Source organism: Lipomyces tetrasporus (assembly GCF_029532465.1).
Source record: "Lipomyces tetrasporus strain NRRL Y-64009 chromosome Unknown POJ06scaffold_10, whole genome shotgun sequence".
Classification (NCBI taxonomy): Eukaryota; Fungi; Ascomycota; class Lipomycetes; order Lipomycetales; family Lipomycetaceae; genus Lipomyces; species Lipomyces tetrasporus.
The window spans coordinates 124,240-147,071 of record NW_026611605.1 but is presented as its reverse complement, the minus strand read 5'-3'; the positions used below and the strand labels follow the sequence as shown (position 1 = coordinate 147,071).

The 22,832-nt window shown below is 48.6% G+C and overlaps 8 protein-coding genes across 8 annotated transcripts; 5 read left to right on the top strand and 3 right to left on the bottom strand.

Annotated features, from left to right (window-relative positions):
* Positions 1-2,482: 2,482 nt before the first annotated feature.
* Positions 2,483-3,836, top strand: POJ06DRAFT_303189 (uncharacterized protein; the record flags this gene model as incomplete). The annotated part of the gene is made up of 2 exons (XM_056190797.1): positions 2,483-2,924; positions 2,968-3,836. Exons 1-2 carry the CDS (start codon positions 2,489-2,491, stop codon positions 3,834-3,836), a joined length of 1,305 nt encoding a protein of 434 aa, XP_056041145.1. The 5' UTR covers positions 2,483-2,488.
* A 1,136-nt stretch (positions 3,837-4,972) lies between these two features.
* POJ06DRAFT_259749 (uncharacterized protein) lies at positions 4,973-6,446 on the bottom strand. The gene has a single exon (XM_056188418.1). It carries the CDS (start codon positions 6,332-6,334, stop codon positions 5,318-5,320), a length of 1,017 nt encoding a protein of 338 aa, XP_056041144.1. The 5' UTR covers positions 6,335-6,446; the 3' UTR covers positions 4,973-5,317.
* Positions 6,447-9,234: 2,788 nt separating this feature from the next.
* Positions 9,235-10,559, bottom strand: POJ06DRAFT_259748 (uncharacterized protein). Its single transcript, XM_056188417.1, has one exon. It carries the CDS (start codon positions 10,317-10,319, stop codon positions 9,423-9,425), a length of 897 nt encoding a protein of 298 aa, XP_056041143.1. The 5' UTR covers positions 10,320-10,559; the 3' UTR covers positions 9,235-9,422.
* A 2,322-nt stretch (positions 10,560-12,881) lies between these two features.
* On the top strand, positions 12,882-14,394 carry POJ06DRAFT_277748 (uncharacterized protein). The gene is made up of 3 exons (XM_056189725.1): positions 12,882-13,069; positions 13,127-14,166; positions 14,243-14,394. The coding sequence occupies exons 1-2, from the start codon at positions 12,998-13,000 to the stop codon at positions 14,075-14,077; spliced, it is 1,023 nt and encodes a 340-aa protein (XP_056041142.1). The 5' UTR covers positions 12,882-12,997; the 3' UTR covers positions 14,078-14,166; positions 14,243-14,394.
* A 490-nt stretch (positions 14,395-14,884) lies between these two features.
* On the bottom strand, positions 14,885-16,272 carry POJ06DRAFT_296932 (HNH endonuclease-domain-containing protein). The gene is made up of 2 exons (XM_056190580.1): positions 15,836-16,272; positions 14,885-15,781 (listed from the first exon to the last, which is right to left on the bottom strand). Exons 1-2 carry the CDS (start codon positions 16,083-16,085, stop codon positions 15,144-15,146), a joined length of 888 nt encoding a protein of 295 aa, XP_056041141.1. The 5' UTR covers positions 16,086-16,272; the 3' UTR covers positions 14,885-15,143.
* Positions 16,273-17,857: 1,585 nt separating this feature from the next.
* On the top strand, positions 17,858-19,830 carry POJ06DRAFT_259743 (uncharacterized protein). The gene has a single exon (XM_056188416.1). The coding sequence runs from the start codon at positions 18,070-18,072 to the stop codon at positions 19,732-19,734; it is 1,665 nt and encodes a 554-aa protein (XP_056041140.1). The 5' UTR covers positions 17,858-18,069; the 3' UTR covers positions 19,735-19,830.
* Positions 19,831-19,850: 20 nt separating this feature from the next.
* On the top strand, positions 19,851-21,608 carry POJ06DRAFT_259742 (uncharacterized protein). Its single transcript, XM_056188415.1, has one exon. It carries the CDS (start codon positions 20,011-20,013, stop codon positions 21,364-21,366), a length of 1,356 nt encoding a protein of 451 aa, XP_056041139.1. The 5' UTR covers positions 19,851-20,010; the 3' UTR covers positions 21,367-21,608.
* A 66-nt stretch (positions 21,609-21,674) lies between these two features.
* POJ06DRAFT_201174 (chaperonin 10-like protein) lies at positions 21,675-22,637 on the top strand (the record flags this gene model as incomplete). Its single annotated transcript, XM_056185232.1, has 1 exon — positions 21,675-22,637. The coding sequence occupies one exon, from the start codon at positions 21,675-21,677 to the stop codon at positions 22,635-22,637; it is 963 nt and encodes a 320-aa protein (XP_056041138.1).
* Between the last annotated feature and the right edge of the window lie 195 nt (positions 22,638-22,832).

Sequence of the window (22,832 nt, the reverse complement as noted above, 5' to 3'; positions counted from 1 at the left end):
ACTCGCTGTAGCGGACGCAACTTATATGGTCGGTGATCCCCGCTACATGTGATCGTGTACGACAGTGCTAGAATAACCTCTGGTCGGACTATGCAAGTTAAGGGTTAGGGCTAACTGTGACCCTAACCCTGCTCAATTTTGACCGTTTTTTCAATTTAATTAAGAATATACGGATTATCCGCCATATCCGCCAAAATGGCGGATCGGATATCCGCCTCTCTGAGGGTTGGCGGATTTGTATTCGCCATCTGTATCCGCCAATCGAAAGTATGGCGGATACGTATCCGCGGCGGATATCCTATCCGCCAAATCCGCCTATCCGCCTATCCGCCTACAGCCCTGGATCATATTATCGCTTAACTTTTCTGGCCGGCGATACGATATGCGATATGGGAAAAACCCGGCGATATCGTATCGTGAACAGCCCTACTCGTATAGTTAATCGTAAAATATTAGATGGACTCGTATGGTAATCGTATTGGACTTTACGAATACGAATACGAACGGCGATTAATCGCAAATCGTATCCACCTCTACGTGTGCCAAACTCGGGAAATTGTTTGTAAGTACAATTGCTCCAGTGACGGCCGCAATACTTTGGCCAATGTTTCGGCGGAAAGTTCACCCGTATTCCTTCAGCGCGTGAAAGAGTTTTTGTAGCTCAAACGAGAAACACTACCGGTGGAAACGCAGGAGAATTAGTCATATAGCCTAACCCGATTAACTGAAGGACTGTGTTTTCTTGATGTACTTGAATTGTATTACGTATCTATAGGAATTAGTGCAGAGCTGTAGGCGGATAGGCGGATAGGCGGATAGGCGGATTGGCGGATGCAGATGGCGAACCTACCGATTCTACTCCTATTGGCCACGAATGGCTCTGCCGATTCCTAAACCGATATCCAAGCTTGAAAGGGACTTACTCACGCCAATTGGAATCGGCATGACATAAAGAAGCAACCTCCGACAAGATTACAGCCTGGTTTGACGCTTTTCAACTACGACTCCAAGAACAGAAGTACGAACTCTGCGATATATACAATATGGATGAGACAGGATTTGCAGTTGGCGACACTCAATCTACGCATATAATTGTCGATTCTACCAGAAATCGAATTGGAAGATTACTGCATGGAAGCAAGAGTGGGTTACTGTGTTGGAATGTGTTGACGGAGCCGGCGGCGCCCTACCACCAATGGTTATTTTTAAGGCCCAGAATACCAATTCAGCATGGATTCCGCAGAATACACCTCCCGATTGGCGCTTCTCAACGAGTACTAGCGGCTGGACGTCTAATAACCATGGTCATGAGTGATTACGGAAAGTATTTGAGCCAGAGTCACGCAAGAAGTCTAAAAATCGGCCACGGTTACTGATTATGGATGGCCGTTCTAGCCACATCACGGGCGATATGACTGCTCTATGGATGGAGGGCGGTATTGACCTTCTTATCCTACCTCCTCATTGTTCGCATTTACTTCAGCCACTTGATGTTGGAGTGTATGGGCCATTAAAGAGATATCGTGCTCAAGAGGTGGACCGGTATACTCGGGCTGGTATACAGCGAATAAAACGGGCTGATTGGGTTGAACTTTTTCAGCGCATTCGAGAGAAAGCTCTTACATCTCAGAACATTCAAAGTGGCTGGAAAGGAGCTGGTTTGATTCCATTTAATCCTCGGCGAGCGTTAAATAGCCTTCCACTTCCAGCTCCTGAGCCGCCATGTACTCCTCAAACCTCAACTAATATCATGGACCTAGACCTCTCTATTCTTAAGAGCTCTCCTCCAGATGGAACAGAACTAAAGCACGCAAATTCGGTCTTTAATACAGCTCTGGCAAGCAATGAATCCCCTGCTTCACCAACTCGGCGATATGCGAAGCGAATGACCCAGCTGGTCGAAAGTCAGAATGCTGAGCTAAGTATTTTACGGAAGGAGCTTCAAGAGTGTAAAGAGTTGCTTCAAACCCGCAAGAAACGAACTAAAGGGAAGAGAATCAAGTTACAGGGCGAATTTGTGTTTAGTACGGAGGAAGTGTTGAAAATCGTTCGCGAGGCGGAAGAGAAACCTAAGGCAAAACGACCGCGTGGGCGCCCACGTAAGCTCCCAATTGAAGAAGTAGATAAATTAGAAGAAGACGAAGAAGTAGAGAATAGTTCGAGCGAGTCGGAGTTGGATTTGGTCGATTGTGTGGCGCCTAGGACAAGGTCAAAGTGAGGAGATTGAATTTAATGACCAGGTTCCCCATATGACCAGGTTCCCCATACGCTACGTTATATAATATTAATGAATTTGCAAAATTTTGAAGGCGGATGCATATCTCCCAATTTAAAAAAGGCGGATGGCGAATGCGGATATCCGCCAAATAGCGGCGGTGACTGTCGACGGCGCTAACCCTGACCCTGCATATGAGAAACAATGGAAACGGTTTAAATATTCTGCAGTCGCCAATCTGCATGCATACATTCACTCCTTGTTCACTCTACGATGGACATTATTCCAGGCATGGAAGATGTGCTGGGCCAGCTGCCCCGACTGAAAGGGTACACACATCTTGTCCTCTGCTTCCCTGCAGAGGACCTATCTCGAGAGGCGACTGCTGAAGCGCTTTACAAAGCAAGCCACCGATTGACCGTCGCATTTCCGTGGCTGGCTGGTCAAGTCATCCAACAATGTGTTGGTCGTGGATGTAGCGGTACCTTCACCGTCGCCCGCTGGCGTCAACGCGAAGTCCCTGCATCTATCCTGAGAATGCAGGACCGGTCTGATGTGTGTCCTTCCTATGGAGACATCATCTGCTCCAGAGGGCCCAGCGATCTACTGGATGGTCCCCTACTATCGACCGAGACTTCGTTGCCAGACAGCTACGTGGAACCAACGTCGGCGCCTGTTCTGACATTTACCGCAAGTTGGATCAATGACGGTCTTTTGCTAGACTGCGCGGCCCATCACAATCACCATGGCAGGAATGGGCCAGGTCTTCCAACTGCTCGCAATAGCATTGCACGGTCAGGAATTTTCACGGGTTGCCATAAATGCCGGAAACCTCGACCGCTCGACTGTATCTCCCTTGCTCGGACCAGATGAGGCCCGATGCGACCACAGCCATTTGCGATGTCCGTCACGTCTCGGGATATCTCTACGTCCGCCCCCATCTGGTCCTCTCCCATCGTATCATTACTTCCGGTTCACTGCAGCAAATCTCGCTCAGCTCAAGGCTCGAACTGCCCCAACTGGCACGGCAATACACCCCCCTTCCACCGACGACGCCCTGAGCGCCTTCATATGGAAGCGTCTTAGCGTTCATCGCCTTCGTCTGGGCAAGCTGCGCACTACCTCAACCATCTTCTCCCGCGCTGTCGACTGCAGACGTTCCCTCGGAGTTCCAACAGAATACATGGGCAACATGGCAATAAAGTGCTTTTCAAAAATGACATTTCACTCCATTAACGACACACCCCTGGCCGTCATAGCCGCACAGCTACGCAAAGACGTCCAGAATGCCAGAGACACATATAATCTCCGCAGTCTCGCCACATTCATCAATGAAGAGCCAGACAAGACCACTATAAACTTTGTCCCAGGGTTTAACCCAGAGACGGACATCAACTCCTCCTCGTGGGCCGCGGTGGATGCATATAATCTGGAATTTGGCCCATTGGGCAAGCCGCAGCTCGTCCGACGACCAAATTCTAAGCCCGTCATGGGCTTGCTGTATTTTATGCCGAGGACAGAGAACGGCGACATTGACGCTTTGCTGTGCTTGAAAGATAGCGAGGTGCAAGGGTTGAGATCAGATAAGGAATGGACCCAGTATGCGTCGTATATTGGTTGAGGAAATCATAAATAAATGCTTATGAATCAATAACATTGACTAATACGCGATTATTAGCTATCGTAGTAGTTGCTTGTCTAAGTCCAACTGCTTTCAATCATCAACCGGCATCATATCCTCTGTCTCATTATCTAACCAGCAAAACCGAGAATGAAAAAGAGAAAAAATGTCCCTTGAGTGGTAGTGTTTTCGCTTGAGCTGCCGTACGTCGAATCCTCCCTTGATATATCGCTACATGGTCATTCAATGTCTTGATTGGACGTGAGTAGTATTCATCCTGTTATCAACATCTGCCGCTACGGCCCCGTACACCTTTAGTTAGCTCTTCTTCCATGTACACTTATAATCGTCGGTGTCAGTCATTTCGGCATTCATTCTGCACGTCTATCTATTACCCCACGACGAGTACCTGTGTTAAAAGGTTAAACATTTTCCTTTACACCCTTCCCCCCGAATTTCCTTGGTCGCTCCTCCGTAGGAAAGTTATCAACAGACTTTTCTAAATACTCTGGCATTTGCAAAACTTCGACAGTATTTACCTCCAAACGAAAGTGGCCCACGTTTAATTCGCATTTTGAGGAGTTATCCATTGTGTGAGTTACAATAGCCGTGGCCCTGTATTTTATTTTAATGGAGAGTGAACGTAGACGGCAATTGGAACTCAGCTCGCGAATTTTTAACTCGACAGAACGTGACAAAATTGTGCACCGAACTTCTGTTCCAGGCTCTGCGTTCTGCATGTTGGAATTTTGTTCTCCCAATGCGACTTGGCAAATGCAACTTTCAGGGTTCGCCAAAAGCTAAATTTAATACAGGCGACTTAACTTAATTATTATGAAATCGAAATTTTGAGTTGCATTTGGCAGGTGCTCCACCCAAACCCAATATGGAGCCAGTCATCACGATAATCTGCTGAATTCATCCAACCTAACACGTACCATGCATATTATTTGATGCGAGAATATGGGACAGAACTGACTACTCAGTTTGCGCGGATGCATGGCGTGGGCCACCATGAGAGTTAGGGCAGAAGGTGCTAGGATACAGTGTGCGACGTGACGAACTTTTTTGTGGCTTATTAAGATGCCAAGGCTCGTGCTTTACGGTGGATGCACCATAGTCACAACGGGTAGTCACGAAGACTTGCGTAGCCACTCTACTGACTAATTGTTGGCCGTTTCATTTTCCACAACGGTCGGATACTTTTTTCCAATACTGGCTGAGAAAGATCAAACTAAAAGCACAAACCCATAAATTGTTGGTTTGGGATTGAGTTTCAATCCGCCAAAGTTCAGCGCTATTTAGAGTACCCCTGTATTAAGCAAGCTTATCGAGCTTGCAATGTTTTACATGTAAATATTCGAGCCACCAATTCTAATTCAGAATGTTAAGCGTCCACGTGCCGAAGTGCAAATTTCCCAAAATAAACATCCATGCGACTGTACATAATCTTACCGTCAATATTGATCGACAGTATATGCTCAAATATCTGCTGAAGCTCTTATCCGGCCATAAACAAGACCTCCGTCCTTCCCTGAAATTGCAAAATCGTAATACACACCGGCATCAGTCGGGCATCCTTTGCAGCTATTCGGGAACGCCTTCGCTATGTCGTCCGCAAACTTTCTGACAACTTTTCGGGCGTCAAATTTCACAGCATCGGCGTTGCCGGCATCCTTTTCATTGACTGGATGGGCAAACTGTACTTCGATGCTCAAGGTCCTTCGTCTTATCACCCTGACCAGTATCGCGACTGAGAAAAATTGTGACAAAACGGACATTGCAGTCGACACCATGATCATAATATCCGGCAAAGATTCCTTGCTGTGGCCGTGCCATTCATTCAACGCTAAGGGGCCCCAGATGAGTACCGCGAGCATTTGTACTGTGAGCAACCAGACTTCTTTAGTCCACTTCATAGCAATCTCCATCCTTTCCGATGAGTTAAATAACGCCGAGTCGGACGATGCCGCCCAGTTCTCATTCGTAGTGTTGAAATAGACAGTGGTGCAAGCAGCATCGTCCTCTTTGAATGAGCTCTTCATAGCGGTGGTAGTGATGACAAAAAAAATCAGCACTGCCAAAAACGACGCGGTGACGCACAAGACAGACGTGGTTAGGAAACTCATTTTACCGTAAACATAGCTAACAACCGCTTGACATCCGATCATAGCGTAGTTTAGTATAATCAATGCCCAGCCATAGGGAACCGTTCTTTTCTGTCCGGGAGGACGGGTGCGGCTAAGGACAGATGGATCATACGGCGAATTCTGATACGAGTGTGATGAGACAAGACTGTCAGTGGTTATCGAAACCTTATATTTCGCGCTCAGTGCATCTGAAAGAAGAGATTCGGTTGAGTAGCCTTCACGTTCCTTGAGGAATATTTCAGACGCCTTCCGCTTCCGACAACAAGAACCGCCCGCATGAAGGAAGAGAGAAGCCATAAAAGTAATGAATGCAACGTGGCAAATTTGATTCAAAGGCAGAATAGCCATAATTCCCAGTCTATGATGCAAATTGCAGTCTAGGATCTAGTAAAGATTTGCAGCTGTTAATGATAGATGGCTTGTCGAGACCTTGGAAACCACGGAATTCAATGAGGGCTGGGCACGCCAAGGTTGGCGCAGCCGATTTCATTTCGTGAGCTTGTCGTGCGGCGGAACGTTTTAGCCTAGTGGTCATACTTGTTCACGTTAGTAGTATTCTACGAATGAACACCGCATATTTCTGTGTTTGGGCTCTGCATTAATAATAATCTTACGATATTAAGTTCTATTTTCGCTCTACGCTTGCCTTATACCGGTAGTCACGAATTTGCAATATTGACCGAGAAAGATCGAAAGAAGAGTACAAACCTATCAATTGCTGGCTCCCGATTGAGTTTCAATCCGCTAAAGTTCAGCGCTTCTAGAGTACCCCCATGTTAAGCAGAGCAAGCGGCCGCTTACAGAACACTGGCAATGTTCTACATGCACTTATTCGAGCCACCACAAGTTGTCCATGTGTCCCGTCTGGTTTGGCGGCTTTCTGACCTATATTAATCGGTAAATAAACTTCACAATTCGGGATCATTCCGTGCGCGTGTATTAGCAACCCGGTATAGATCGGAAGGGCCACTCCTCGTATTCGTCTATTGTAGGGTACACCTGTTGAGGAGGCAGCGGTGCCTGGCGACTTTCTTCACGATTTTTGTTGAATTTCGCATCGAAGACCTCTGCCGTTTGACATCTAACGGCAAGCTGCGTACAGAAGAGATGTTAAGACCTGTATTCTGAGTCCCATAGTTCCTGAACGAGCTTCTTTGCTGTATCAATCCTTGAAGTTTCACTGGCTCACCAATTCTCGAAGTATGCCCATCGATACGCAGGATGAAGGGCAACAGCAGCATAATAAACAGGCATCTCATCTAACTTCTCGTAATATTCACAAGATTAATGTTGATTTTGAAGTGTTCAGGATCAGGGTATCGCATAGCAATTGCCTTCCAATGCTCGAAGCGGGTGAGGAGGTGTTCATATGCGAAGACCACGTCCCAAATAGTGCCATATGCTTCTGAATAGCCATTCTTACGGTCCCTGAATTGTCCGTCGCCTTCAAGGACAAGGAATACATCTTCGATTTCGGTCAGGACGTCATGATATAGTTGAGCCACGATCCAGTCCTTCTCCGTTATTTCGCTTTCTTCCCGAACGTAAAGGGGCATATCCTCCCTCCGCTTCGATCCTTGCGAATCGAAGCGTCAAATTCTGCCCGTTGGTTAGCCCAAAGATCCTCCAGGAACGGCCTCAACTCAAGACAACGGCGTAGCATGTACAACTGAGACAGCCATCGCGTCAGGTTATCCATCACGGTGTCCTTCGGACGGTTAGCTTTAATCTTAGGATCCTTCGATATATCGAACACCTTCTGCTGTAAATCCCGTAACGATTGCGTCAAGACATCCGATTTGTGAATAACGACAACGAGGTTATGAAGCTTCCCGATGGGCCCTTTCCGTCTCCAAGCTTCATGGCGAGAGGCATCAATAGTCGAATAGGCGGAAATCTCATCTTCAAACGCATCTGCGTCGTGGCCAGAAAGCAATTGCTTACAAACAAGGTTGAGAATATGACCAAAGCATCGGACTCGGCGACTTCTGCCCTTGAATTCAAGCGCTGTACCAATCGTATCCATCGCCTTATCGTTGTTGCTGGGTTATCCAGTGTGAAGTACCCAAGTTTTGAGGAAATCATTTCATATGGTATGATACGAGTTTGGACGAACCCGTATGATATGATATGATATGGCCCCTGATGATATGACCATATATGACCATATATAACCCTGAAACTTTAAACCTTATCTATGACCGAAGCGGCTCGATATGTCCGGAACAGCTGATGAGTAGCTATTGAGGTGTTCGTTTGCTTTCTCTTTTCTTTGGTTTTTTTTTCTTCTGGTTTTTGGCTTTATGTCTTTGCCTAATTGCCTTTATTTTGTGCTTGTTTGCGGTCTTGGTGTTCGCTAGAAATATTGTAAAACATATTCAAGGCCCAAAGACCAGTTGGGCTAGATATTCTTACACGATGTCTTACACTAACGAAGAAAAACAGGGGCTTATTTCAGTCCGACGCAACTGTAACACCTACGTGACAGTTCGAACCCTAAATCGGAAAAATCACGTGATTCATATGGTCATATATATTACCATATATTGTATCATATCGTATCAGTCTCATATGATACGAGTTTGCGCAAACTCGTATGATATATGTATTGGTTTGACAAAATGAAGTCATATATGGTAATATCGCACTATTAAAGTTTGACTACAACTCTAGCTTCTGGGCAATATACGAATATTTGTTATTCGTATTCGACGCTCCCAATCTTTTTCGTTACGAATAAACAAAAATCCTGCGAATACGAATAAGGAAAAATCTTATTCGTTAACACCCCTAAGTTTTTAGCTGCTGCATTGACACAAGTGCATGCGGAGTCATTAGAACATCGTTCTTCGTTCACATAGCTACTTTATTAAAGGAGTAAAGTTTAAAAGGACAACATTTTTCGCACCTATCTAGACAACTCACATGGACTATATACATTCTTATACGAAGACCGACCAGTCCTAGAATTATCACAAGTATTTCTGGTTCCGTCAGCAAGCTCTACGTCTTCGTACTCGGTGTCTTAAATGAGCGTGCACGATTTTCCCGCGAATAACTACACACCACTAAGAGCATGCGCTTGGAAGACCATCCGGAAGAGAGAGATAGAAGGGATAATTGAATAATCCTACATCGGCAGCAATTCGTTACACCAGGATGGCAATGCACAGTAAATATCTTGACTACGGGCCATCTATTTGCAGAATGCCATAGTACAATCCCCAAGATAGGAGATTTGGATAACACTGTAATGGATACACCGTTCGCCGAGACCAGTCTCGAGTATTCAGTTATAGTCGACATTAATTTTTTTGGCACATTTATGTATGTCCATTCTTCCATTTCCTTTTTGGCAAACATAGCCTCATGTTATCAAGCTCGCTCTTAGTGCATCATTGGTACGGGCGTTGAGATATATATGCTCGCACTAATCCTATAAGCTTACATATTTGCGCCAGTTGTGATCTTCTTCGAACCCCAGAACTTCTTTAATCTTTCTGTTGGACAATGGCGCCTCCCATTCACCCATCTCTCTGGTGATTGGCACATTCGGACATGCTGATCTCAGAAATTCCATTGTGGGGACTTTTGTAGTGATGGTATCGTTCGTGGCGTTGAATACTTGAAATCCCAATCCATCTTTCTTGACACACAAATCACAGATTTTGCCTAGATCCCTGGCATCAATATACGACCACGCATTTCTCTTGCGTGAGGCCGGATTGTTGACAAAATTTGCAAAATCAGTCGCATATTCATGAGGTTCAATCACGTTTCCGATTCTTAAAGCATAGATATCCACTTTAAACCTCCTCGCGAACGCTCTGGCGTTCTGCTCTCCGCAAATTTTTGATAACGCATACGAATCCATCGGATCAACATCATAGTCCTCTTCAAGAGGAAAAGAATGAAAGTCGGCGTCGCCCTGAGCGCAACAAACTCCATAAGTGGTTTCCGAACTCGCAATGATAATTTTTTTCACACCCAGTTTGCAGGCAGCCTCGATGACATTGTAAGTACTGATAACGTTCGTCTTAAAAGTCGCGTTGTCCGGTACTATCATGTTGTCGGGATACGCTGCCAAATGGATGACAGCGTCGGCAGGTGTTGGAAGAGAGGTTCCTTCGTACCCGTCCCAATTGAAATGCGTAGTCAAGGCATTGAAGACCTGGCCGGAGTCCGTGACGTCGGTCTTGAGCGTGTGAACAGAAGGATTCGCCAGTATAACGAGGTCGAGATTCAGCACTGAATGGCCAGCAGAGAGAAGATACTGGATCACATGACGGCCAGCCTTACCAGAGCCACCGGTGACGACGATACGTTTGGCCATTTTTATCCAATGCCCTTGGAATAAATAATGACCGTGTGCAGATGGGAGCAGGGATCGGCTTTTTATTTTTCCACGCCTGTGGCTTATACTGGTCGGTAATCTCCATGGATATAAGAAGACCCTCAGGGTAACAAGATATCAACAGAATGGAACTCCATGATTAAGCGTGGCCGGCTACTCGAAACAGTTGGCGCCCCCCTTCCAGTCGGTTCCTTATCAAGAAGAAACCTTAACTCCGACGGTCCTGGAATATTCGTGCGATTCGGCTTTGTCGAATCAACTGCTGCGGGATATTATCTGATGACGACGCTAACGAATACTGTTAGAATGCGGCGACTCTGGGGCCGTGGCGCCAGGCTGGAAAACCTAAAGCAGTAATTTGAGGCCAATCAACCAACCGATACGCAACCCGTAATCCAGTGAAAGCTGTGCTGAGGATTGAGCCTTGAGTCCGTTCAACAACAGCTTTGCATCTGGCATATCCAGAAGAACTTTGTCAAAAACATTAAGCTTAAGTGGCTCCAGCCTGCAGGCGAAGATGATGCCCCAATAACCTCGTCTATTCGTGAGCTGTTGAACCCTACATTAGCTTCTTCTCAACCGCCGGTGCCCCATACTAGAGATGGATTGTTAAAGCTATGGTCAATGGTAACTATGCCGAGACCTATGAACGTTTTGAAGACAGTGTGGAATGTCTTAAGACAACATTTTCCGACCAGACAGGTACAGCCTATCGTTCACACTTTTAGATGGTATAATCTCAACTGACATCGTCTTTTATAGATATCCTAGTCTATCTGCAGAATCAAGGGCTGACGAGATCTTCACAATTACGTTGGTTTACCTCTCAGTATCGCAACTACGGAATTATACGACCTCAATTTTTGAGTCATCGCATAGCGAGCTGAAGGGCTACCTGGTTAACTCGTTAAGGACCTGGACACCCTGCATCAAAAGATCGGGGAAATGGTCGACACTAAGAAGACAATCCTGGAAGATCAGCGAGCCCAGGGGCTCTCGCGGTCACGGACCCAATATCGCCTAAATATATATTCGGAGAACTGTCGACAAAGATCACGTATAAAGCTCTCGGACTGCTTCATCAGCAGTATCTTCAGGCAACAGCTGAGCTGAATGATCGACACCCTCGTACAGAGTGCAGAGCCTCGTTTTCACAGCAATATGTCCTACCCTGCAAGCACGAGATGCTTAGGGTACTGTATAACGAGGAAGGAAGTACTCCACTTAGAATTGTGGCAAGACGCACAATCGGGTTGGACAATATTGCGCCATTTTGGCATCCGCGACATGACCTAGTAAGCAAATCTTATTAGTGGTTACTAGCTAAGCCAACCGTACCGACAGGTTGAGTATGACGGCGTATTGCGTCTCCAGGACCCCATCATACAACCTCGACGGCCAGCAGCGAGAAACTGTATATATGACTATATTAAAGCGCACTTAACTAAGACAAAACTACAGGTTCCTATGACCTCTATATATACTTGGCACTTTGCCTTCTGGAACCTTGTAGACATGCAATTGGAATGTTCCAGACATTCAATACCCAATTGCACATTGCCAGAATACAATCTACGATCGTAGGCTAGAGTGTTCTACATATTTCCACAGTTGGCCCCCTCTCCTGGACGCGGTCCGTCGCGAACTCGAGCCCCGACGCGCGCTGGCTTCTGTGTCCTCATGGACACCTCTCGAGATATCTGGTCGACTCTTTGAGGTTTTACACTGAGTCTTCGGTTGTGGACTTTTGTTCTTTTCATCTTTTTGTGTTCGCTTGTGTTCTCTGTTGTTCTGTAGACGAACCGGCTCCGTAGTATATAAGAAGGCACGTCGCCGGTTCTGTAGCTAGTTCTTCAAGAGAAATACAGTATACATAGTCCAGCAGTGTACTTAATGCACACTTCGTGACTCTTGCTCAGCCCCGAGATCAGCTCAAAATGGATACCGCCAAAGTGTTCGTTGGCAACGTCCAGACACAGTTATCGCCCTTACCGGACAGTGTTGGCCAACCACATCTGTAAACGCTTTCCAGATCAACACCCGCGGTCTCTGGCCTAACTAGGTTATCAATCTACAGAGTTTCAGCATTCTTGCAAGATCTAACACGTTCTTTTCTGGAATAAGTTACGGAACTTTTGTGGCAAAATATCTCGTTTGCGACCAATTTTTTGGTAGGGGGGCAACTCCCTCTAGAATAGATACAATAACCCTTCCCAAATTTGTCCGCAACCTCGTTCTCTAGCCATTAATAGTGACAGGACCATAAATTTAGATAAGGCAGCAGGAATCTAGGATAATTCAGAGGTATCAAGTCGTACAGAGTTGTGAAAAGAGTCGAGTTATTCCTAAAGTCCGCTTACACGAGCACAGCGGTCTGTTTCCATCTGTCGTTTTCTCTCTTGTCACTGAGCAGTGTCTTTTGATGTATTGAATTTAAAAGTGCGGCTCTCCAACTTCTGCAGCGCGATTTCACGGATCTGTCTCGATTACATCAATCGTCAAGAATTGAACGGAGCCCGGAGACGGAGATAGCGGCTATATCCGAAACGGACTTTCTTGAGGCCGCATGACGGAAGTACAAATCGAAATACTTCTCCGATAATTAATATATAAATTTAAGTCTAAGTGATAAACTCTTACAGTATAAGTCCTCAAGAATGGCTACCAACTACGCGGAAAATCAACCCCGTGGCTTTACGAACCAGATCCGGCGTGTTGCCATCGTTGGTGTACGTCCATCATCCAAACCCCTACAGAAATGTATCAGTTGACTGACCAGACACTAGGCCGGTGGGTCCGTAGGCAAACATATTGCACAGGAACTGCTCAAGACTGGAAAGCACACTGTGACCGCCTTGACTCGCTCAGGCAGCCAAAGCGAGTTACCCGAAGGCGTCCAGCCTGTCTACGTCAACTACGACGATGAGGCAAGTCTGGCGACCGCTCTCGAAGGTCAAGAGTTTCTCATTATTACCTTGTCCGTCATGGCGCCACCGGGCACACAATCCAAGCTCGTGCAAGCTGCCGCCAAGGCCGGCATCAGATACGTGATGCCGAACGTCTGGGGTAACGACGTCACAAACGAGGGTTTGGTGAGCAGCCTGCAGAACTGGGGACGTTCTCGCGCCGTTATCAACGAAATCGAGAAAACTGGAGTCTCATCGTGGATTGCGCTCATCTGTGGCTTCTGGTACGAGCATAGCATGACGCTAGGGCCAGAAGCCTTCGGGTTTAATTTCGCGGAGAAGAAGTTGACATTATACGACGACGGCAATACTAAAATCAATGTCAGCACCCAGGTACAGTGTGGCCGGGCTGTTGCTAGATTATTGAGCCTAAAGGTGCTTCCCGAGAATGAGCACGACCAAAGCCTGACTATAAGTAGCTGGCTGAATAAACCGGTCTTTATTTCTAGCTTCTTGCTCTCTCAGAAGGATATGTTTGAGAGTTGGAAGAGGGTCGCAGGCGATAAGGGGGATGATTGGACGATCGAGTACGAGCCCAGCCTTGAGCGATATCACAAAGGACTAGACCGTATGAAAAGTGGCGATCACAGAGGTTTTGGTCAGGCGATGTACGCGCGTGTCTTCTTCCCTAACGGGGATGGAAATTTTGAGCACAGCCATGACCTGGCCAACTCGATTCTTAGTCTTCCCACGGAGGATCTAGATGAACAAACTAAGAACGCCAAGGATATGGTTGACCGCGGATACAACTATATGAATAATCGCAACTAATATCTGGGGGGTATAATTCATATTACCAGGCCTCTCTCCCATGGGGGATATGGAGGTTTGCTGATGTTGCAAAGATAAGAAAATGAGCTGTAAGGAATATTTCATCATTCGATTGCTTTAGTCGTGGAAAATTTCAATCAGTAAAATTCTGTTAACCAGATTTAGTGTTTATAGCTACGTTCAATCGGCTTAAAGAGATTGTCGGCTTGTCCAGATAAATATCTTAGTGCTTGAAAACTACTGCAGTAATATATAATAGCCGTGTGTTTTTATCATTCCTGAATCACGTGATTCATATGGTCATAAATATTACCATATATGATATCATACGATATCAGTGTCATATTATATGAGTTTATATGAACTCATATCATATATGTATTGGCTTGACAGAATGAAGTCATATAACGTGATCGGCAAGCAAGTGGATCGTCCCAGCGAGCGGATCGGTCGAAATTCCATACAAAGTAGCGATTTTTAAACCTCTAAAACTCAACGAAATCTTTCTTAATTACGCTCAATTTAGAGCATAGAGTAGCTAGATATCGACGACTTACTTCATCGCTTTGAAAAACGATTGATGTTTATATTGATGATTATATTTACTGAAATCCTGTAAACCCCTGAAACCCTTTAGCCGTAATTTAAGATACCTGGGTAATTAGCAAGATTATCTCTAAAAAAGAGGCTTGATAATGATTATAGTCCATTATTTATAAAATTCTATTCTTTGATTAAGACAATATCTGGAGAATTGCAGGCATTATAGATTTGGAAGAGTTAGCAGCATTGCGCCTAAAACTACAGATCCACTTATATTATTTACTACTACTTGGGTAAAGTTGCTGCGATGCCGCAGGGGTATGATCCATTACAGAACAGCTTTCGGAGTATTTTTGCTGAATTTGCTTTACTTTATCCTTAAAGTCAATCACTTCCTGTTCCAATGTAGAACATAACCCTCAAGTAATAGGCGCCGAAATCATTCATAACGCGATGCACAGCCGCAATTATAATAGTGCTCTTATCGGCTCATTCGTGCATGTGCAAATAGGCTTTTGCTCCCTTACGCGAAGGACAGCCCATTTAACTTTGAGGAAATCTCTGCTTCCATCCTTTTCGCTGCATCTGGTCCACTGAGAATCTCCCATACCATATCAGATCCAGGTGGGAAGTCCATCTCAAAGATTGGTTCTCCAGCTCCCCTCATATTGGCCAACACTGCTTGACGAAAGTGCCATCGTAGGAATTCGTCTCTTGCCCCTTCTTCACTGTTGGATTGTCGACAAATAGGGTCAAGTATCCTCCCGTCTATCCTGAAAGGATCTGAATTGAAACAGGTTATCTTATAGCCATCGTCTGGGTTGATGAAGAAACTAAAACTATCAAAATTCTGATGGATATTGGACTGCATAAGGAGCCCATTCTGACATGAGTTTATCGCCGTGTCACTCTTTCTCCTCTTTCTATTCGTAATCCACCGAGAAAATCCATTCTGCACCCAATAACTTTCGCTGGAGACTGGGAAGATATGGGCGGCCTCAAAACCCACCCACATATTCCTAGGAGCCTCAGTGTTGACCACGCCAGTTATCACGCACTTCCCATCTCTATCACGGACCTGAGCACGGAAAACATCTCTGCCGGTGATAGTTCTTGAAAGTGTTCGAGTAATGCACGGCTCGTCTGTGATGGCTATTCTGTCTGAGTAAACCTCAGTAGCTGCTATATATAAGGAATTATGAGAAGATATATTACATCCGCGAGACTTGGGTCTTATGTCATAATGGCCTGGCTTGAGAGCATTATCGGTAGCAATCAGGTCGACTCCGCTGCTGCGCAATGTGACCAAAAACGGACCAGACGCAGCAATGAGGATTTCTTGGAGCATAAAGAGAAAGTTTTTCTCCGTTACAGATCGATTCAATATCATTCCGCCAAGCGGCTGATCAGGCTCTGAAAAGAGGTAAAAATGGACATCTCGTCCTATCGCTCTGTTGCCGGCCATGGATTACCGATTTATTGAACGGCCGAGCTTATTTCAATTTCAGCGACAATACCTAATGTAGATACCCAGTAGCAAACGAGGTATATAGCGAAGACGATGCGATTAATAATAATAATAAGTTGTCAACTTGAAAACAATGCTGACGATCCGTCCATCCGTTAGTAGGGTTCGGGTGACCTTGCGGACATCGTTGGCGAACTAAGTGTCCTGCAGTTCAGGGGTAGCCCCAGATATGTACTGGCCTCGCAAATACACAACACGCAGTCTGGAACCCAAACCTGTCGACCTCATTCTAGTGCATAGGGGACGTTCTGCAACCATTTTTACGTGAAGCATATGGCGCTTGCGACCATCCTGCACGGGTTAGGGTAGATATGCAGGGTTTGGGTTCAGCAGCAGCAGTAATACTGCTACACTCATTATTTTACAGGTCCAATAGAGCCATTTAGATCAGTTCTTCACGATGCATGGCTTTTTGCCTTTTCGATATTTCACTGTTGGGAAACGAGACGTGTTGACGTTGGAAGAGTCGTGGTAGCCGGCCCAAAGCCTCATGCCGTACGTTATCCGTAACTCACAAGATACTCGCAGTGTTGAAAGGACTGTTATACCAAACACATGTCCGCGCCACAGGCGTCGACCCCGCGAGCCAGCAGAGCCGTGGAGGAGACGTTGCGGCGCATGGTGGAAGCTGGTTCTGACACATGTAAGTAAAAGAAGCAAATACAACCACAACCACGATTATCATTGTAGGTGGTTCCTGACATCAAGCGTGAAGCTATCTGGAAGCTTGCGAAGAGGTTTGTATGTTTTCGCCTTCGCCATCAAGGTCTATCATGTAACTTCGGTAAGCCGATATGATTGATTTGACTGTAAGCATCACATTGGGTTCTACTTGTAGATCGACGGTTTTATTTTACTGCTAGGACGCTTCGCCAGGTCGAGGACAAAGTGGGAAATGTATATACCATGACTTTTTTTATTCGCATTCCGGCAAGCGTAGGATTTAGTTGGACTCGGTGAAAGTCTGCGTAGATGCTGCAAGACCTATGACATGTGTTCGCTGCACTGCAAGGAGACTTGCCGGATTTATACTAAGCCAAAATGGGCAAAACACTATTACCATATCGTTAGACGTGACGTCCGAATTTATAGTACGATGGCCAGAGCAGAAACGGAGCGTGTATGCTGCCACTAAGAATTCTAGCTGTCGCGTCGTTAATATTCCCAACTTCAAGTAATGGTGTCGAACCCGATCGACATGTCGGATATCTCACGAGATATATACGGCCAAATTCGTTTGGTACCGTTGCATCTTGTCGCGCAATTCCATTGAGACGGTAGAGCCACTTGATCAGGGGAAAACACTGCGCCAATAATTTCCTAGACTTACGGACAACGAGGAAAACGCAATGCCAAATGTAAATTCTAACTTCAAGAGATGAAAATGTTACATATAACTAGGTAAGTGATGGTTGAACGAAATGACTGCGCTAATAATGGTCTAGAGCAACATAGTGATGATACAACTATACCGTGACGATGGAGGATATAGACTAGTATCATAATCACGCTTGAAGGTTAGGTCAGGCATTAAAGTCAGCTCGAGGTTGTGGATCGAGACTTTGTCTGCGTACGTTGGGCGTACAGGGTCTGGCTGCCCGATACGGTCTAGCTCCAACCGTCCGCATCCATTTCAGGGCTAGGGTTGAAGGCAACAAAGATAGCCGCAATTGTGTGCGACCGTCGCGAGAAAGATAAAACACCCCTGCGCTACTACTAATAATAAGTAATCCTCAGCCGTGGCTGCGATAGCCGCTCCGCTCGACCCGACCCGACCTCGAATCCTGCCTTGGGCACTTACTCCTGGCAGACTCGACATCGTCTTCTCGCGGTCGCCTCAAAATCTACTCATCATCATTCAACCCTCCGCATTCGCTCAACACTGCAACGCATCACATCGCATCGCAAGCCGCCAGTCGCCATGGTGTCCCTGTCCGACGTGCGTGCAGCTTTGGTGCGCCTCCCATCCTTGGCCGCAGGCAAGCGTCGCAGGAGCCTGGTGGTCTGGATTGCACTCACCATGATTTTCGTTGCGGCTACACGCTACTCTGCGCTCACCGGCTCCAACATGGAGTACGACTCCTACTACCTTAGCCCGGCTGCGAACTGGAACGGCACTGTCGAGCCGTCTGCGCGGGCACTCGCGAGCCGTGCTCACAATGCGACTCTCGGTTTCGGAGAGATGGTGTACATCAGCTTGCCGGCCCGTACAGACCGGCAGGATGCGATGAACCTGCTCGCGTCCATCCACGGCCTCGACATGCACCTTATCCCCGGCGTCGACGGCGACACAGTCCACCCCAAGTCTGTGCCTGACGGCGGGTCGAGCCTGCGGCCGCCGGAGCTCGGCTGCTGGCGGGCCCACGCCGATGCGTGGCGGCGTATGCTCGCCAGTCGGCAGGAGACGATGCTCATTCTCGAGGACGATGCCGACTTTGATGTGCACATTCACGACATTTTCGAGCGCATCAGCACGCAGATGCAGCATAATCGCCTGCGGGTTACACCGCCGACTGAACGGGAGATCGAGGCCGCGCCGTACGGGCTCGACTGGGACGTCATGTATCTCGGCCAGTGCTCCGACTACGCCAGCCCTCGTCGCGATCTTGCCCAGGTCTTCACCGATCCGGACGCTCCGCAACGGGCCATCACGCACGAGCACTTTGTCGGGATGCTGCAGTCGCTCGGCGTCTACGGTAAAGCCATCGGCAAGAGCCGGGCCATCTCGCCCTCGTTTGGTCCCGTGTGCACGCTGGCGTACGCGATCACTCGCCGCGGCGCGCAGCGCTTGCTACTAAATTTCTCGTATCTCGGCCTCAGTAGGGCAGTCGATGTCGACATGTTGACCAAGCTGCAGACAGGCGCTATTCGCGGCTACACGATCACGCCGCCGCCATTCTCTCAGTTCCAACTTAACAACGAGAAGGACAGCGACACGAAGGTCCAGTTGACGCCCGAAGAGCTCGAGAAGCAGAAGAAGGAGAAAGAGAAGGAGGAGAAAGATATAGGTAATCTTGCCGGCACGAGCCTGAACATTCGAAACAGCGCGCGCCACGCGATGCTCGTCAACCTGGACCGGCATAACTGGGAGGACTACGAACGGGTAATGCCCAGCAAGCAAGCGACCAAGACACAAATTCCGGCCGCTGACGAGTCCGACGAGCCAGTGCCTCAGTTCACCGGCACGCCAGAGGAGGGCAAAGCGGCTAGCCAAAAGGCCGGCGCGGCACCACTCGAGGAGGTCACGGACTCATCTTCCGAGGCGCCTGCTAATGAACCGGCCGAAGATTCATCTACCTCCTCTACTGAGAGCGAATCTGAGGCGCCGCCACCTGCCGATAAACCGGCGGAGCAGGCTGGCGCGGGCGAACCGGAAGGCGACGAACCGGATGCATCACTCAAGCAGAACGAGGAAACTACAGCGGAACAAGAGACGGCTGCCGTCACAACGGACGAAACTACGGAGAGCTCAGTTGAGAGCACCACGCCGGGAGAAGACACGGTGGAGGAGTCGACCAGCGATGAACAGAGGGAGAGCACAGAAGGGGTAGACGCCCCATTAGAGGCGTCGGCGACTGAAACATGAGCGCTTGAATTTGCTGTTAAAATTTAATGGATAGATTATGATGTATGATAGCTTTGGAGTAGAAAGAATATAGAAAATGAATTAATCATTACGTCGATTATTCAACGTTTTTTTTTCCCTTAATAGCGCCTCGCGGGTCGGTCGACGCTTATCAGACGGGTCGGTTGTGGCTCATCGCGATAATTCCCAACCGGGTCCAAAGCCGCGCCGACTCAACGTTCACACTCTTTATTTTTCAGACTCCCTTGTCATCGGCTTCCCCCACCACACCGCGTCATGGCCTCGCGTGTTTCCGAGAAATTCAGCGGCCTGCTCGACTCTGCCAGCGTGCGCTACCGCCGGCTGGAATGGGCCGCGAGCGACGCAGTAGCGCGACTGAACTGGTCGCGCCGGCGAATGGTCGCAACCGGCGTCACGATCGTGCTCGCGCTTGTCTCGTTCGCGTTCCTCACAATCAGCTATGTCATGTTCGCCGATCTCGTGCATCCACTGCCGTACGTTATGGATACGGCCACGCCGCCGGCGCCGGCAACCAGACGGCTGGCATCGCACGCGCAGAACGAAACGCTGGGTTTCGGCGGCATCGCGTACCTCAGCATGCCGTATCGGTCCGATCGCCAGGACGCGATGGAGCTGCTCGCGTCCGTCTACGGGCTCAACTTCACATACATTCCGGGAGTGGACGGGGCCACGATCGCCGAAAAGGCCAAGCCGCTGCACCACTACTGGCTCCGGGCACCCGAGCTCGGGTGCTGGCGAGCCCATGTCGACGCCTGGCGATACCTGCTCGAGTCCGACTTTGAGACGCTGCTCGTGCTCGAGGACGACGTCGACTTTGACGCCAACGTCCACGACGTGTTTGAGCTCCTCAGCACGCAGATGCAGCACAACCGCATCCGCACGACGCCGCCGACCGAGCACGAGCGCAAGGCCGCGCCGTACGGACTCGACTGGGACGTGCTCTACGTCGGCCAGTGCTCCGACCACTCGAACAACGACCGGCTTGATCTCGTGCACATCTACGAGGACCCGAACGTGCCGTCGCGTCGGGACACGTTCAGCCACTTTGTCGGCCAGCTCGAGTCGCATGGCATCCGCGGCCGCAACGTCGGCAAGATGCGCGCCATCGCGCCGTCGTGGAGTCCCGTGTGCACGATGGGCTACGCCATCTCGCGCAAGGGCGCCGAGCGGCTCATCCTCGACCTATCCTACCGTGGCATCACGGCCGCTATCGACATCGACATCATCCGCAAGCTCCAGCAGGGCATCATCAGGGGCTACACGGTCACTCCGCCACTGTTCTCGGCCTGGCGGGTCGACGGCGCCAAGGATTCCGACAACCAGGGCCTCGAGAACGACCAGACCGCGCTCGGCTCGGGCAACCGCCGCGGGTACAGCCACAGCTTGAAGAAGAGCGCTCGCAAGGAGATGGTCAAGATTCTCGGCCTGGACAACTGGGACGACGTCGCCCACGTCTTTCCCGAGCGGCCGAACCCGACCATGACGGCCGAGCAGGAGGCCGAAGAGGCGGAGGAAGTGCGCAAGGCCGAAATGGAGAAGGCGCAGATAGACGAGGCATGGATAAAACGGAAACAGGAAATGGCAAAGGTTATGGAGGAGTGGGGTGGTTAAAAATCCTGTGTGTCTAATCTATTCAGCGAATTTAATGATATTTAGCGGTTGCTGGTCACTGACAGCATTTTTCATACCTGTATTATTTTACACTAGCATTTAACTGAATCGGAGTTGGACTTCGAATATTCAGTATCTTATCGCTTAGCAACGGGTTCTGAGCATGCAGATAATCAATCGGGCAAGATCCGCGTTTACCCGCGACAGTGACGTCATCGGTTCGTGGTGTCCACATATTTGCTCTTCTTAAATCACTTCGACCACCCCCTCATGCTCCTCCTACACTTGCAACAATCATGTCAGCCTCCATGAAAGCTCTCCGCGTCGCGCGCGCGTCTCCTTCATCGCCTCCAACCCTCTCGCTTGAAACCGTCCCCAAGCCAACCGTCACGCCGGGCCACGTCCTTGTCAAAGTCCATGCCTCGGCCGTGCATCCGTCCGACAGATTCAACACCAAAGGGTTCTTCCCGTTAACAACGTACCCACGCATCCCGGGCCGGGATTATTCGGGCACGATTGTGGACGGACCGAAGCACATGATTGGCCAGGTCGTGTTCGGAACTAGTGGTTCGTTGTTGGGATTCACGGCCGACGGTGTGCATGCCGAGTACTGCCTCGTTCCCGAGGACGCGGTAGCGCCGAAACCGAGCAATTTGTCGACCTTGCAGGCTGCGACTGTCGGCGTGCCGTTCACGACCGCATTGTTGTGCCTCCGCCGTGCCAGGGCGACAGCGGAAGACGTTGTGCTCGTCCTTGGAGCAACCGGGGCTGTCGGATCGGCCGTCGTGCAGGTCGCCAAAGCCCTGGGCTGCAAACGTGTGATTACGGCGTCCAGACGCGACAGCACCGATGTCAACGTGGTCAAGGACGCCGCGCTCGAAACTGTCGGTTCCTTGACGGCCGACAAGGGCGCTGATGTTGTGATTGACACGGTCGGAGATCTGTCGTTAATGAAAGCAGCATTGGGCGTGTTGGCAGTCAAAGGTCGATACACGTGGATCGCCGCACCTAAAGGTGGCGTGAGCACGGATTTCACTTTTGACGTGTTCCAGGCCTATCGCAAGGAACATGAGTTGGTGGGATGTAATTCGCTCAATTACACTATCGCGGACATGGCGGACATGATGCGCGAATTGCAGAAGTGGTTTGAGAGCGGCAAGATGACGGCCAAGGCAGAAGACGAGCTTGCTGTGGTCGGGTTGGATGAGGCGGTCGACGCGTATGGGAGAGATCCGGCGGGGAAGCTACTTGTCATTTCGACAGACAAGTAGCATGAGAGGGCAGAGCGAAAAATCAACTTGGCTGGACTAATACGATCGTTTAAATTTATTGGACGACGGTGAAAATCTTCATGACGAGAATCGGGATTCTTCGAATTTTGCTGTAAGCTGTGACTGGGACTGTGTGGAGTAATCTAGTAATTCTGCAACGACAAAACTTGCTGCCATGTCCCAAGTGTTTGCGGC